The 14,759-nt window shown below is 39.4% G+C and overlaps 1 protein-coding gene across 2 annotated transcripts; it reads left to right on the top strand.

The window, feature by feature from the left end:
* On the top strand, positions 1-6,336 carry LOC110917238 (kelch-like protein 12). 2 transcript variants are annotated; one of them, XM_022161827.2, is made up of 11 exons: positions 1-136; positions 381-498; positions 578-756; positions 1,263-1,529; positions 1,908-2,006; positions 2,525-2,837; positions 3,227-3,426; positions 3,543-3,619; positions 3,730-3,831; positions 5,645-5,831; positions 6,112-6,336. In XM_022161827.2, exons 2-11 carry the CDS (start codon positions 381-383, stop codon positions 6,199-6,201), a joined length of 1,632 nt encoding a protein of 543 aa, XP_022017519.1. In that variant the 5' UTR covers positions 1-136; the 3' UTR covers positions 6,202-6,336. The 2 variants fall into 2 exon arrangements, with proteins under 2 accessions (XP_022017519.1, XP_022017521.1); XM_022161829.2 differs by lacking the exon at positions 1,263-1,529 and having other exon boundaries at positions 6,112-6,290.
* The last annotated feature ends 8,423 nt before the right edge of the window (positions 6,337-14,759 follow it).

Genomic DNA, 14,759 nt, shown 5'->3' on the forward strand with positions numbered 1-14,759 from the left:
AAATTTTCTAGAATATTTGGCAATTGTTATCTGGTTGTGTTTATATATGAGCTTCTTGCACAAGTTTTGGCGCTTACCTTACCTTGTTAACAGTAGTTAAGCTCTGATCTACTCAAAATTAGTGGGTTTCTTTCAGGTATTTATTTTCTCTTTCCGTTTTAAGTAAAAAATATTTTGATGATTATTGTGTTCTAGATTATGTTTCTGGTTACTCAAAAAGGGGAAACTTTAATCGATTAATGAATGTTGTTGGGTTTGACTGCTCTGCCGGCTCTGGGTTTAATTTATTTATGTTGAAATTGGTACATGATCATCTAATTATCTGTTAATCTCATTTAAAGTCCTGATTTTATTGTTTATGAATAATGTGTGGATTGAAGATGGGTAGCTATTATGGTTCATCAACTACTAGAGGTTTAACGAAAAATCAACTTGGTGGTGTAATTTTCGGTACCAATAAAACAACAATCAAAGAATGCCTTTGCAAGAAACTCTTCGGTCAGTATTTGGATTCGAATTCGAATTACTTTTTTTTTTCTTGTGTAAATAAATAATATAAGTTACCACATTGTGGCAGGTTTACCAAGTTCCCACTTTGTGTATGTGAAAAAAATCGACCCCGGTCTACCTGTGTTTCTTTTCAACTATAGCGATAGAACACTATCTGGGATCTTTGAAGCTGTAAGCTCGGGTCAAATGAACATTGACCCGTGTGCTTGGACTTGTGAAGGTTACAAAACACCATTCCCGGCTCAGGTACACCACAAGTCTCTTGTGACATGATTGACTTTTCATTTTGTTTTGACTAAAATTCATGATTTGCCACTCACATTGACTCCTAGGCTGCGTGAATACGCATTTAGAACTCATAATCTTATAATTAGGCTAATTGGATAGACAACATTTCGTTCTAACTATATAATTTTTTGTCAAATAATTGGTTTTGGATAATAAGCTCGATATAAGCTGCCACAAAATTGATTATGTACATTAACTAAAGAAGTAAGAACTACTCATTTACTCCTTTTAACCTAATTATAGAGACTTGCACTCTCATTTGGCCATTTTCCAAAATGTCCTGTTTCTCAGTAATCATATTTTTCAAACACTCAAAACACTAATTTCACCACCCAATTTATTTTCTGATTATTTAATTAATATTGTATAATAACTTTCAAAACATAAATCCAAACCAAACACACTTAAGGTATGGTGCTTAAGAGACAACTTATATCTTTGGAACTCTTGACTTCTTAAAATAGGTTCAAATACGAGTGAAGCTGCAATGTAAAGCATTAACCGAGAATCAATTTAGGCCCCTAATTAACGACAACTATCATACTTCGAATCATTTCTGGTTTGAGTTAGACCATGCCCAAACAAATAGTCTGTTGTTCTTATTGGCATCTCAAGCATTGTCTTGTCCACGCACAACACTTACTGCTGAATGTAAAGATAAGCTTGTTGTGAACAACAACACTATGGAGAAGAAGAAGAAGGGCCCCAGAAACTACCCCATGATAGATAAGGTTATATAAACTTATAAATATGAGTGTTTTGCGCTATGTATGGGTGGCAATTTGGACCTATGAGTGAGTTGATTAGTGTTGCATTTCCTTCTCAAGGGAGTTGAATAGAAAAGTAGCTAAAAGGAATGGGTTAAACAGGTTGAAGGTTGCCAAAAGTTTACTATTATGCATACAATAACCTAAATCATTTATTCAAGATTCTAATTAATATTCTTTATCAAAATAAAAATGAACAAAAAGTGATTGCCGGTCAACCCATTTCAACCTGTACTAAAAGCAACCCAAGTTTACTCCTTAATCATCCTTTCCTGGCCTTATTGCCATCTTTCATATTATGTATTTTCCTTAATCTTTGTATTAATATATTCTGTGTTCTAGCTAATTGAAAAACTTGAAGAGTTGATGGCATTTAAAGTGGCGCAGAAGGACACGAATAATCATGTGGAACAGAAGATCAATTTTTTGGAGCAGAATTTGGTATGATTTTCTATAGTCAATGTTTTGATTTTTTTTTTTTTTTTTGGACTGTAGTTTTTGATCTATGTTTATATAAAGCTAAAGTGCATACTTGGTGTCATTGTGTGTGCTGCTCTTGGGTCTTACCGTCGGATAATACTGATCCAGTTTTGTTGAGTCAATGGGCAGAATAAGCCTACGTCTTGCTAGACGTTGAGCCCAATCTCGAGTATATAAGTCATTAGTATGCTATTATGGATCTAAACTTGCCAATAATCGATGAAACCACGGAAGTGTATTTTCAACCAAACTTATAAAAAATACTGCAATAATATAATTTTTCTGATAAAATCTAATGCATTATTTATTTTTAAAAAGTAGTAAAAAATTTGACCAGAAAAAGTTGGTTGGGTCTACCCAACCTGAACTAAACCCGCATTAAGAAACTACCCATTTGGATCGGTTATCTAACTTACAGACCCACCTATATTGTCACATGTAGTTTGGTTATATTAACAATTTTTATTTTGGCTTTTCAGGCTAAAGCACAAGCAAACATCAAGAACCTACAAGGCCTGTGTATCGTGCCAGAGTTAGAAACTTGTGTGGGCCCATATGAAAACAAGGATATAAAATCAAATGAAACTTGTTTAGATGATGATCAGATACTTTTGGTGGGAGGATATGATGGAGGATCATGGTTGTCATCATTGGATTGTTACTTGCCTTCACAGAATCTCACTAAATCTCTTAGTTCCATGAGTACTGAAAGATGCTATGGAGCCGTTTCAAAGTTAGATGATGAGCTTTTCGTGTTTGGTGGTGGGACCTGTGGTCAATGGTTCGATACAGGTAGTCCCTTGTCATTTTTGTTTCATACCAGCTGCAACAAAACTGATCGTGTAAGGGTTAAACAAATATACCAAGTTATCCTTTCGTTAAACCTATTTCGAGACTTGTACTCCCTTTTTATATAACATCTCTTTCTAAAAAATGTTTTTATTGGTCATTTTACATATTTATTATTCTATAAACAAATAGAATGTGTCAAAACTCATAAACATTTAATTATATCGAGTAGAAACAACATAACTATATCCAAACAGTAGTTTCAATAGTCTATTAATGTTGCAGCCAGTTAACTCTCAATGGTTATCTCAATTTTTTAGTGTATCACATAAATAATTTCCAAACACCCTTTTAAGTAACATTTGTTTCTTTTTTTTTTTTCTTTTGTGAAGTTGAATCTTATAATCCAGCAGCGGATCAGTGGACAACTTGCCCTCCTCTAAACAGGAAAAATGGGAACCTTGCAGGAGCCACGGTGAATGATAAAATTTATGCACTCGGTGGTGGGAATGATGCAGATTGCTATTCAACTGTAGAGATGTTGGATTTTGATGTTGGCGCGTGGATTCCAGCACGCTCCATGCTTGAAAAGGTTAAATGCCCTATTTAAAGCTAGAATATTTGGCTTCACATATAATGTCTAAAATACCCTTCACTAACTACATTAGAGGAATATATGTAATTTTTTTATGGTTTGTGTTGTGGCAGCGGTTTGCTTTAGGTGCAGCTGAGCTCAATGGGGCACTTTATGCTGTTGGTGGCTTTGACGGGACATACTATCTGCGGTATTTGATCATTGGCCTTATATTATATATGATCTTAAAGCTTGTCGAAGTGTCGTATGACATCATCCCTTTAACTTGATGCTGATATGGAAATCATGTTATTGTCACAGGACTGCTGAACGATTTGATCCAAGAGAAGGTTTCTGGAAGAAAACTGAGAGCATGAGTACAATGAGGGGATGTTCATCAATGGTCGTTTTGAATGAAAAACTGTAAGCGTAATATCTATACTATATAATAAAAGAAACCACTTTTTGGACACTTGTCATCATATTAGGGCATCTCTTATAAATAATTATTATTTTAATTTAATATTTTCTAATTAATTATAGATAATCCTTCTACTAAATATTATTTAGTTTAATATCTTATGGATAATTATTATTTAGTTTAATATTCTTTTCATTTATAATATTTAGAGTAAATTACGCTTTTGGCACCTATGGTTATATCACTTTTATCCTTTTAGCTCAAAAAAGAATTTTTTAACATCTGAGCCCCCAACATCTTCTTTTCTAACATTTTTTGCCTCTAACACTAACCTCATCCATTAAATGTTATTTTTAACATCTGAGCCCCCAACGTCTTCTTTTTTAACCCTTTTGGCCCTTAACACTAACCTCATCCATTAAATGTTAGGGGCCAAGAGGGTTAGAAAAAAAGACGTTAGGGGCCAAAAAGTTTAGGAAAAAAAAGACGTTGGTGGTTTAGATGTTAAAAAATTATTTTTCGGGCTAAAAGGGTAACGAAAACCAAACTTTGTGTAAATATATTAAATTTTTTTATTTTCACTCTACAAAATTACATTTACTCGACCCATGTAATACATGAGGTTTTTTAAGATGTAACTTTTATTATTTGATATATAAAATTAGATTTATTTAATTCGTACAATACACGGGGTTTTTTAAGGATATATATTTTTTTATTATTTATTACAGAAAATTACATTTGTTCAAACCGTGTAATACGCATATTAAATATTATTTAGTTTAATATCTTATGGATAATTATTATTTAGTTTAATATTCTTCTCATTTATAATATTTAGAGTAAATTACGCTTTTGGCACCTATGGTTATATCACTTTTACCCTTTTAGCTCAAAAAAGAATTTTTTAACATCTGAGCCCCCAACATCTTCTTTTCTAACATTTTTTGCCTCTAACACTAACCTCATCCATTAAATGTTATTTTTAACATCTGAGCCCCCAACGTCTTCTTTTTTAACCCTTTTGGCCCTTAACACTAACCTCATCCATTAAATGTTAGGGGCCAAGAGGGTTAGAAAAAAAGACGTTAGGGGCCAAAAAGTTTAGGAAAAAAAAGACGTTGGTGGTTTAGATGTTAAAAAATTATTTTTCGGGCGAAAAGGGTAACGAAAACCAAACTTTGTGTAAATATATTAAATTTTTTGATTTTCACTCTACAAAATTACATTTACTCGACCCATGTAATACATGAGGTTTTTTAAGATGTAACTTTTATTATTTGATATATAAAATTAGATTTATTTAATTCGTACAATACACGGGGTTTTTTAAGGATATATATTTTTTTATTATTTATTACAGAAAATTACATTTGTTCAAACCGTGTAATACACATATTTTTTAAGATGTAATTTTTTTATTATTTGGTATATAAAATTATATTTATTCAACCCGTGTAATAAATGAGGTTTTTAAAGATGTATTATTCTTATTATTTGGTAAACAATATTACATTTATTCAACTCGTGTAATACATGTGTTTTAAAGATATAACTTTTTTATTTGGTATATAAAATTACATTTATTCAATCTGTACAATATTATTCTTATAGATAGAACTTTTTATTATTTAATATATAAAATTATATTTATTTAACCCATGCAATAAAGAAGGTTTTTAAAGATATACTGTTTTATTATTCAGTATATAAAATTTATTTATTCAACCCGTGTAATACACGGGGTTATAACCTAGTTCTAATCATATATAAAAAGAGCTAGTACTTTAAGGCTGAAAGATTGTTGATTTGCAGGTATGTTTTAGGAGGCTATGACGGTAACGCAATGGTTTCAACCGTAGAAATATATGATCCACGACGTGGATCATGGGTGTTTGGAGAGCCAATGAACATTCCTCGGGGATATTCGGCTGCAGCAGTGGCTAAAGATTCGATTTACATTATTGGAGGGCTCAAAAGTGGTGATGAAATTAATGATACTGTAAGTGGCATAAAGGTTACTCTTTAATACTCATTTGAAACTCTAGATAATTATTCCAATTCTACCATTTCCGTGAACATATTTTCATTAACAATAGTTTGACAAAAGTGTGGGTTAACACAAATGAGCCTGGTCCGTTTTGCATGTACTAAATGATTGCTCGTTTGACCCATCACCCACCCACTCACATTGCCACATCCATTATTGATTTTAGTTCTCAACTTGATCTTCATTCTTTTAATCATTTATTTAACTCACAATATCATTTTGTTAATGATAGGTTGAATGCTATAAGGAAGGTCGAGGCTGGGAAATGACAAAAACCAATGATGCGTATCGAAGGTGCTTTTTATCCGCTATGGCTCTATGAACAAGTGAAGGCTAAATGTCAATAAATATTATGAAAAATTATTTTCAAGTTATTGTATGCGAATTATTGAATGAATCTTTTTTACTAGAGTAACATGTTGCAAACAGTTTACCGTATTATGTTCTAATATGATCAGCTACTCGCTATTTTAACTTTCACTTTGGACATATTAGTGATACTCGGTGACTTAGTTAAACCATTATGAAACTTGATTACCGTTAACAATCATTTTCGAAATGAATTTAGGACTGAACAAGATCACCACCTGGAGTTGAATTTCAAAGGGACAAGTTTACAAACACGGAATTCACATAATATATACATGTCAAAATCAATTATTTTCCATTAATAAGATCTGGTTCATGATACGAACTCAGATTGATCGCTTCTTCTGAGGCCGACTTGGCTAGCAATCGGCTTTCTCTTTAAAAATCATAAAACAAAAGTTGCAATCATCGATTTTCAAAGCCGTGATAGGGTTTCGCAAGAAGCTAGAGGAGGACGGAAGGTTACGTAAATTTCTGGATGTTTGTTTCCAGAGATTCATTCACAATAAATAACATAATCCAAACCAAAGTTCCAAAACAAACCCACAAAAACATAAAAAGGCCATAATGGTCCCTGTTACAAGCAAACTAAAATTAAAACATAAACTTAAAACTTGAATCGTATCAAGGCTCCCTCCTTAGCCACTTTTGTCCTCAAAAGTGAGGTCGTTGAAATCCGGGAAACGCAGCTTCAAATCATCCAAGAACTCCCAGGTAGCGTCTTGAGTTGCTTGATCCTTCCATTGCACTAAAACCTTCACCGCCGCCCGATTACCACGTTTAACCATCTTCTTATCTAGCACGGCCACTGGTTGCAAATTAAATCGAGCTTCATTAGGTAGAGGAATAACCTTCTCTGGCGGTCCACACGGTCCTTTCAGCAACGAAACATGGAAGACCGGGTGGATATGAGCTTCCTCCGGTAAATCGAGCCGATACGCCACCATCCCAATCTTTTCTGTAATAAAAAACGGCCCAAAATATTTAGGAGTAAGTTTGGAATGCCGATGTACCCGTAACAAATTCTGCATGTATGGCTGGAGCTTGAGATACACCCACTGACCCGCTTCGAACTCCCTTTCAGATCTCCGTTTATCGGCCTGCTGCTTCATCCTATTTTGGGCCTTCAACAGTGACTGTCTAAGCACCCCAATAGCCGCCTCCCGATCCCGCATCACCTCATCCACCTCGTTATCAGCGGCGTCCCTTGGAATGTACGGAATGTGGAGTGGGGGTCGGTAGCCATATAAAGCTTCAAAGGGGGTACGTTCCAACGATGAATGAAACGAGGTATTATACCACCATTCCGCCGTCGCTATCCATTTAACCCATGTGTGAGGCCGCTCCATAACCATACATCTCAAATAACCCTCCAAGCATCGATTCACCACTTCCGTCTGGCCGTCCGTTTGCGGATGGTAAGCCGTGGACAACTTAGCCTCTATACCTTGGAGATGCAAGAACTCCTTCCAAAAAGAACTCAAGAAAATCGGATCACGGTCGGACACAATGGAACTCGGGCACCCATGCAACTTGAACACGTTGTCAAAAAACACTTGTGCGACCTCCTTAGCCGAATAAGGATGGCCCAATAACATAAAATGCCCATACTTCGTGAGCCTGTCAACAACCACGAATACGGTGTCCTTGCCCTTAACTCTCGGTAACCCCCCAATAAAATCCACCGAGATATCCGAAAAAATCATCTGCGGAATCGGTAACGGTTGCATCATACCTGGTGACGCCACGTTCTCAGTTTTAGCCCTCATGCATACGTCGCACCTACGGACAATTCGCCTCACCATTTTATTAATTCCCTTCCAAAAAAATAATTCCTTTACCCTTTGCGCTGTAGCTCGGACTCCCGAATGGCCCCCTACCGGTGACTCGTGACACAGTTTAACCATTTCCTCCCTTAATGCGCTGTCGTTACCCACCACCATCCGATTTTCACGAGACAACCACCTGCCGTTCCACTTGTATTTGGGCTGCCCTTCACCCGTTGCCATCTTGCTCGCTATCTGTTGGAGGTCGATATCATTTTTTTGGCTTTCGATTATCTTCTCTAACAGCAACGGTTCGAGCTGCGAGACGGCTGACACAAATAATTCTGATCCTTCCACTCTTGATAGCGCATCGGCTACCACATTCTCACGGCCCTGTTTGTACTCAATGGCATAATTATATCCCATAAGCTTCGCTAACCATTTGTGTTGTAAGGGGGTGGTAACCTTTTGTGTGAGGAGGTGTTTGAGGCTTTTCTGGTCCGTGCGAATGATGAAGGGTCCGGTGATAAGGTAGTAATGCCACTGTTTTACCGCTAGCATGATTGCCAATAACTCCTTCTCATAAACGGAGAGTGCATTCTGTCTTGGTGACAATGCTCGTGATAAAAAAGAAACCAGGTGTCGCTCTTGCATCAAAACCGCACCTATTCCTCCGGCCGAGGCATCGGTCTCAATCACAAATTGTTTGGCGGGGTCGGGCAATGTCAAAACCGGTGCTGACGTGAGCGCACCTTTGAGACGTTCGAATGCATTTTGTGCTTCCTCACCCCATTTAAACGCATCCTTTTTTAGCAAGTCGGTGAGTGGTCGTGCAATCATGCCGAATGAACGTATGAACCGACGATAATACCCCGCCAGTCCCAAAAAACCGCGAAGTTGCTTGACCGTTTTCGGAATGGGCCATTGTTGGACCGCTTCTATTTTTTTCGGATCCGTACTAACTCCCCCTTCGGTTATGATATGGCCCAAGTACTCAATTGCTCGGCCTCCGAATACACATTTTGACTCTTTAGCGAATAACTGGTTATCTTGCATTATTGAGAGGACTTGTTCCAAGTGTTTCCGGTGGTCCCCCTCGCTTCGGCTATACACTAGTATATCGTCAAAAAACACCAAGACTCCCTTCCGTAACATCGGTTTAAAAACATGGTTCATGAGGGCTTGGAATGTAGCGGGGGCGTTGGTTAAGCCAAAGGGCATGACGAGGAACTCGTAATGACCCTCGTGTGTACGAAAGGCTGTTTTTGGGACGTCCGCGGCTGCCATTCGCACTTGGTGGTACCCCGATCTCAAATCCAACTTGGAAAAAAAAGATGCACCCGCTAATTCGTCTAAAAGTTCATCAATGAGCGGAATCGGGAACTTATCTTTAACTGTCGCTTCGTTTAGACGCCTATAATCCATGCACATTCTCCATTGGCCATCTTTTTTTTTAACGAGGACTACCGGTGCCGCGAATGAGCTTTGACTGTTCTGAATGACTCCCGAATCCAACAGTTCGCGTGTGGTTTTCTCGATGACGTCTTTTTGGACAGCCGGGTACCGATACGGGCGCACGCTAATCGGGGCGGTACCCTCCTTTAATACTATTTTATGATCGAAGGCCCGGTTCGGCGGTAGCCCCGTGGGTACTCGAAAAACATTCGGAAACCGAGCCACAACCTCTCTCCAACGTGCTGCCCCCTCCTGGTCGTACGGAGCGCCTACCACCCGAGTATGGTAGTTGTCCTGTTGCTCGTTGTTGGTCAAGTATAAACTGAATAGTTGGAGATCCCCCGTTCGAGCATGTTTACCCATCTTCTCGAGAGAGCACACCGCAAACAAGTTATTTTGCAACCCTTTTAATTCGTACTGCTTACCTGCTAGCTCAAATTTCATAGTCATGTTTTGAAAATTCCATAAGATATCGTTCAACGGTAACAACCATTGGACCCCCAAAATCATGTCGTAGTTCTCGAGTGGCAGCAATAAGACTTCCGTTTTAAACCAGTTTCCCTGCATATTCCACTGAAAATCCCGGCAGACCTGAGTACTAGTTAATTTCTTTCCATCCGCTACCCCCACAGTGACCGGCGCCATACTCACGGCTTCACAACCCAACTTTTTTGCCAATTTTTCTTTAAGGAAATTATGAGTCGACCCGGAGTCAATAAGTATGTGTAGTTGACGAGTCCCCATCGACCCGCTCACCCGCATAGTGGAGTAAGACGGAATACCTGTTAACGCGTGAATTGAAATCTGGTGTTCTGTGGCCTCGTCTTTGTCGGACTCTTCGTCGTCCCCCGGTCTCTCATCCTCGTCTTCGGCCTCAATAATATATAGTTGCTTCCGGGGTTTCGCACACACATGGCCCGGCACAAACTTCTCCGTACACCAAAAACACTCGCCCTTCGCCCTTTTTTGTTCCAGTTCCTTACTTGTCAAACGTCGTCTCTCGGTGGATGGTTTATTCAAGGTGGCCACGGTTTTGGTAGGGGTGGGCAGTAGGGGAAGTTTGGCTGCATTAGAGGGTGGTGTAATTTTCGTGTTAGCAAGTTTAGAGGCTCCCCCGTTCCATTTTCCCCCGGCAAATTTTTCTTCCAGGTGCTCGTTGTTAAGGGCTTGAGTTTTGGCCAGACCATATGCTTCATGCAACGTTCGTGGTTTAAACATCTTAACCGGTCCACGGATGTCCGGTTTGAGAGCCTTGAGGTAGAGGCTCACAGCTTGTGGTTCACTTAGGTTAACCTTATTCAACAGGGAGTCAAAAGCCGTGTTAAGTTCCTGTAACGAACCTGTCTGAGTTAACGAAGCCATCTCTTCCAATGGATCTTCAAATAGGGCATCCGAAAAACGGGCAGAGATCGAACGGACATAGTCCGCCCACGGAACCTCGGCTACCGTGGCATTCCGGGTCTTCATATAGGCTCGGTGCCACTGAAGGGCATCGCCTTCCAGGTGAACAGCAGCACATCGGAGCTTCAAGTCATCGGGTGTGTCATCCATGGAAAAAAAATGTTCACAACGGTAAACCCATCCCTCAACATCGTCCCCCGAAAACTTAGGGAACTCGATCTTACCGATGCGGAATGGTCTGGACGATTTGGGGTCCCCATCTGGGCCGGAGAAGGACCCGAAGGAACTATCACTCGAATGCACGCCTTTGTCGCGCACGACCTTCAAGAGTTCATCCTGTTGCTTCGCCGACTGTTCCTGTTGTTTCAGTATCGCGGCGAGGGCGGCTTGGATGTCCGAGATCGCCTTACCGTGGGCCTTGAGGGTGTTGTCGACTTCGGTGTTGCGAGTGTTCGTCATGGCAGCTGCAGCAAGGTGTTCCGATGAGGAGTCGGAACGGCTCTGATACCCTTGATAGGGTTTCGCAAGAAGCTAGAGGAGGACGGAAGGTTACGTAAATTTCTGGATGTTTGTTTCCAGAGATTCATTCACAATAAATAACATAATCCAAACCAAAGTTCCAAAACAAACCCACAAAAACATAAAAAGGCCATAATGGTCCCTGTTACAAGCAAACTAAAATTAAAACATAAACTTAAAACTTGAATCGTATCAAGCCGGGTACCTGTGTCTCCAAGCTATCACTGCATAATCAACTACAAATCTTGCTGCCATTGATCTCTTTTTCACTGACCCAACAATATATCCTCACCACTTCAACATTTATAAGCACACCCCACACCTAAGTAAAGACAAAACAATTTTAAAACAGTATTCTAAAAGTATTCTTGATATCTAAAACAGATATTGACTAAGAGATCTTACTCCATCAGACATCAGTTGCTAAGACCACAATTCATCTTGGTCTGTAAGTTTACCATAATATACATTCAGAGTCTATACAAGTCCACAATTCACCCCCCGAAAATATTTGACATTGCAAGTCTAGAGCAATCTGTAATTTGTTATAATTGCTTGAATATTATTGATAATCCCAATGGTTTAAATACACATTTACAAGCAATACAGAAGGAAACAAGATCTCCTTAAAAGAGGGAATATTCACAAAATAAATACAAATAATATGGTCCGCTAATAGACCCCCACAGTCGAAGCAGTAGCCGGCCGAATGCAAACACTGGACTTGAAACGATCTAACAATAGACGTTGTAACCCCTTAGTGAAGTTGTTATTCTGTTGGAACGTGCAAAACGCGAACAACACCGAGTCGAACTTTCTCACGAACAAAGTGAATGTCAATCTCCACATGTTTGGTGCGCTGATGCTGCACCGGATTCTGAGATAAGTACATGGCTGAAATATTATCACAATAGATGATAGACGCTTGGCAAATTGGAACCTGCAACTCAAGTAGAAGATTACGTCCATGAGAGCTCGGTAGTAGTATTGGCAACCGCTCGATATTCTGCTTCAACACTTGAGCGGGAGATGGTAGGATGTCGTTTTGAGGACCAGGAGACTAAGTTATCACCAAGAAAAACACAATAACCCAAGGTCGAATTACGCGTATCTGGGCATCCCCCCAGTCAGCATCAAAATATGCAGTAAGTTGAGCTGATTTAAAGGGAGAAAGGTGAAGACTGTGATCAGCAGGACCCTTGAGATAGCGCAGAATGCACTTAAGATAATTAAAATGAGATTCTCGGGGGGCATGCATGAAGAGACATACTTGATGAACAACAAACGAGATGTCAGGTCGAGTAAATGTTAGGTACTGTAGAGCACCTGCAAGGTTGCGATAGAGAGTACCAACAGGAAGTAGATCACCTGCTGTAGCACTGAGCTTGGAAGTAGTATCAGTAGGCGTGTTGCAGGGCTTGCAGTTATCCATCTTAGCACGAGTGAGTATGTCGTGAACATAAGAGCGCTGGGAGAGAAATAGGCCGCCATTCTGATGTTTAACTTCAACGCCCAAAAACTGATGTAATCTGCAAAGGTCAGACATAGCAAATTCCCTAGACATAGCGGAGATAAAGAGTAAATTGCCATTTTAGTCCCTGAGTTTTGTTCAAATTTGCCATTTTAGTCCAAATAGTTTTTTTTTGCCTCTAGGTCCCTGACTTTTCCCTTTTGTTGCCATTTTGATCACATACACTAACTCCATCCAAAAACTCCATCTTTAACCAGGGGTATTTTGGGGATTTTCATTTTAAATGTTTTCAATTGCCATTTTGATCCAATTCCAAAAAATCAAAAACAATCCACAAAATCAAAAAAAATCCAAAAAATTCTTAAAAATAATAAAAATTCTAAAAAATAATAAAAATTCTAAAAAAATACAAAAAATCCGTTTCGGCGCGAACCGTTTCGAACCCGAAACGTTTCGAGATGAACCGTTTCGACGCGAACCGTTTCAACCCGTACCGTTTCGACCCGAACCGTTTCGAGCTGAGCCGTTTCGACGCGAACCGATTCGACCCGTACCGTTTTGACCCGAACCGTTTCGACCCGAACCGTTTCGACGCGAACCGTTTCGACCCGTACCGTTTCGACGCGAACCGTTTCGACGCGAACCGTTTCGACGCGAACCGTTTCGACCCGTACCGTTTCGAGCTGAACCGTTTCGAGCTGAACCGTTTCGAGCCGAACCGTTTCGAACCAAACCGAACCGTTTCGAACCGAACCGAACCGTTTCGAGCTGAACCGTTTCGACGCGAACCGTTTCGACCCGTACCGTTTCGACCCGAACCGTTTCGAGCTGAACCGTTTCGACCCGTACCGTTTCGAGCTGAACCGATTCATCTCGAAACGGTTCGGGTTCGAAACGGTTCGCGTCGAAACGGTTCATCTCGAAACGGTTCGGGTTCGAAACGGTTCGCGCCGAAACGGATTTTTTGTATTTTTTTAGATTTTTTTAGAATTTTTATGATTTTTTAGAATTTTTATTATTTTTTAGATTTTTTTGGAATTTTTTTGATTTTTTGGAATTTTTTTTATTTTTTGGAATTGGATCAAAATGGCAATTGAAAACATTTAAAATGAAAATCCCCAAAATACCCCTGGTTAAAGATGGAGTTTTTGGATGGAGTTAGTGTATGTGATCAAAATGGCAACAAAAGGGAAAAGTCAGGGACCCAGAGGCAAAAAAAAACTATTTGGACTAAAATGGCAAATTTGAACAAAACTCAGGGACTAAAATGGCAATTTACTCGGAGATAAAATACTGTAACAGTGCATCCGAAGATGCTGTAAGGATGATGTAATCTGCAAAGGTCAGACATAGCAAATTCCATAAAGGGATTTCTTTAACCTACACACAAACTTCGAGTTCTGCTGATTCACAAAACCTAGTGATTGAAACATATAAACGGTTTCATGTAAGTCACCATGTAAAAAAGCATTTTTAACATCCATTTGGTTAAGCGGCCAAGACCGAGACAACGCCAAACTCAATACTGTGCGAATAGTGGTGGGTTTAACCATGGGACTGAATGTCTCATTGCAATCAACGCCAACCTGTTGAGATTTACCATTAACCACAAGGCGAGCCTTGTAGTGTTCGAGGGACCCATCTACACGAAACTTATGGCGAAATAGCCACATACACCGAATAACGTGTGCATCATGCGGCCGAGGCACGAGATCCCACATGTTATTATCCATTAAAGCTGTGTATTCGTTTTTCATGGAACCTGACCAGTGCGGATCGTACAGGGCATCAAGGTGGGATTTAGGTACGGGTGAGATGGTGTCGACATTGAGGTTAAAAGGTGTTTTTGGTTTGGACGTCCTGTTATGAGACCGAGTAACCATGGGGTGTCGTGGGGGA

Source organism: Helianthus annuus, chromosome 16 (assembly GCF_002127325.2).
Source record: "Helianthus annuus cultivar XRQ/B chromosome 16, HanXRQr2.0-SUNRISE, whole genome shotgun sequence".
NCBI classification, from domain to species: domain Eukaryota; kingdom Viridiplantae; phylum Streptophyta; class Magnoliopsida; order Asterales; family Asteraceae; genus Helianthus; species Helianthus annuus.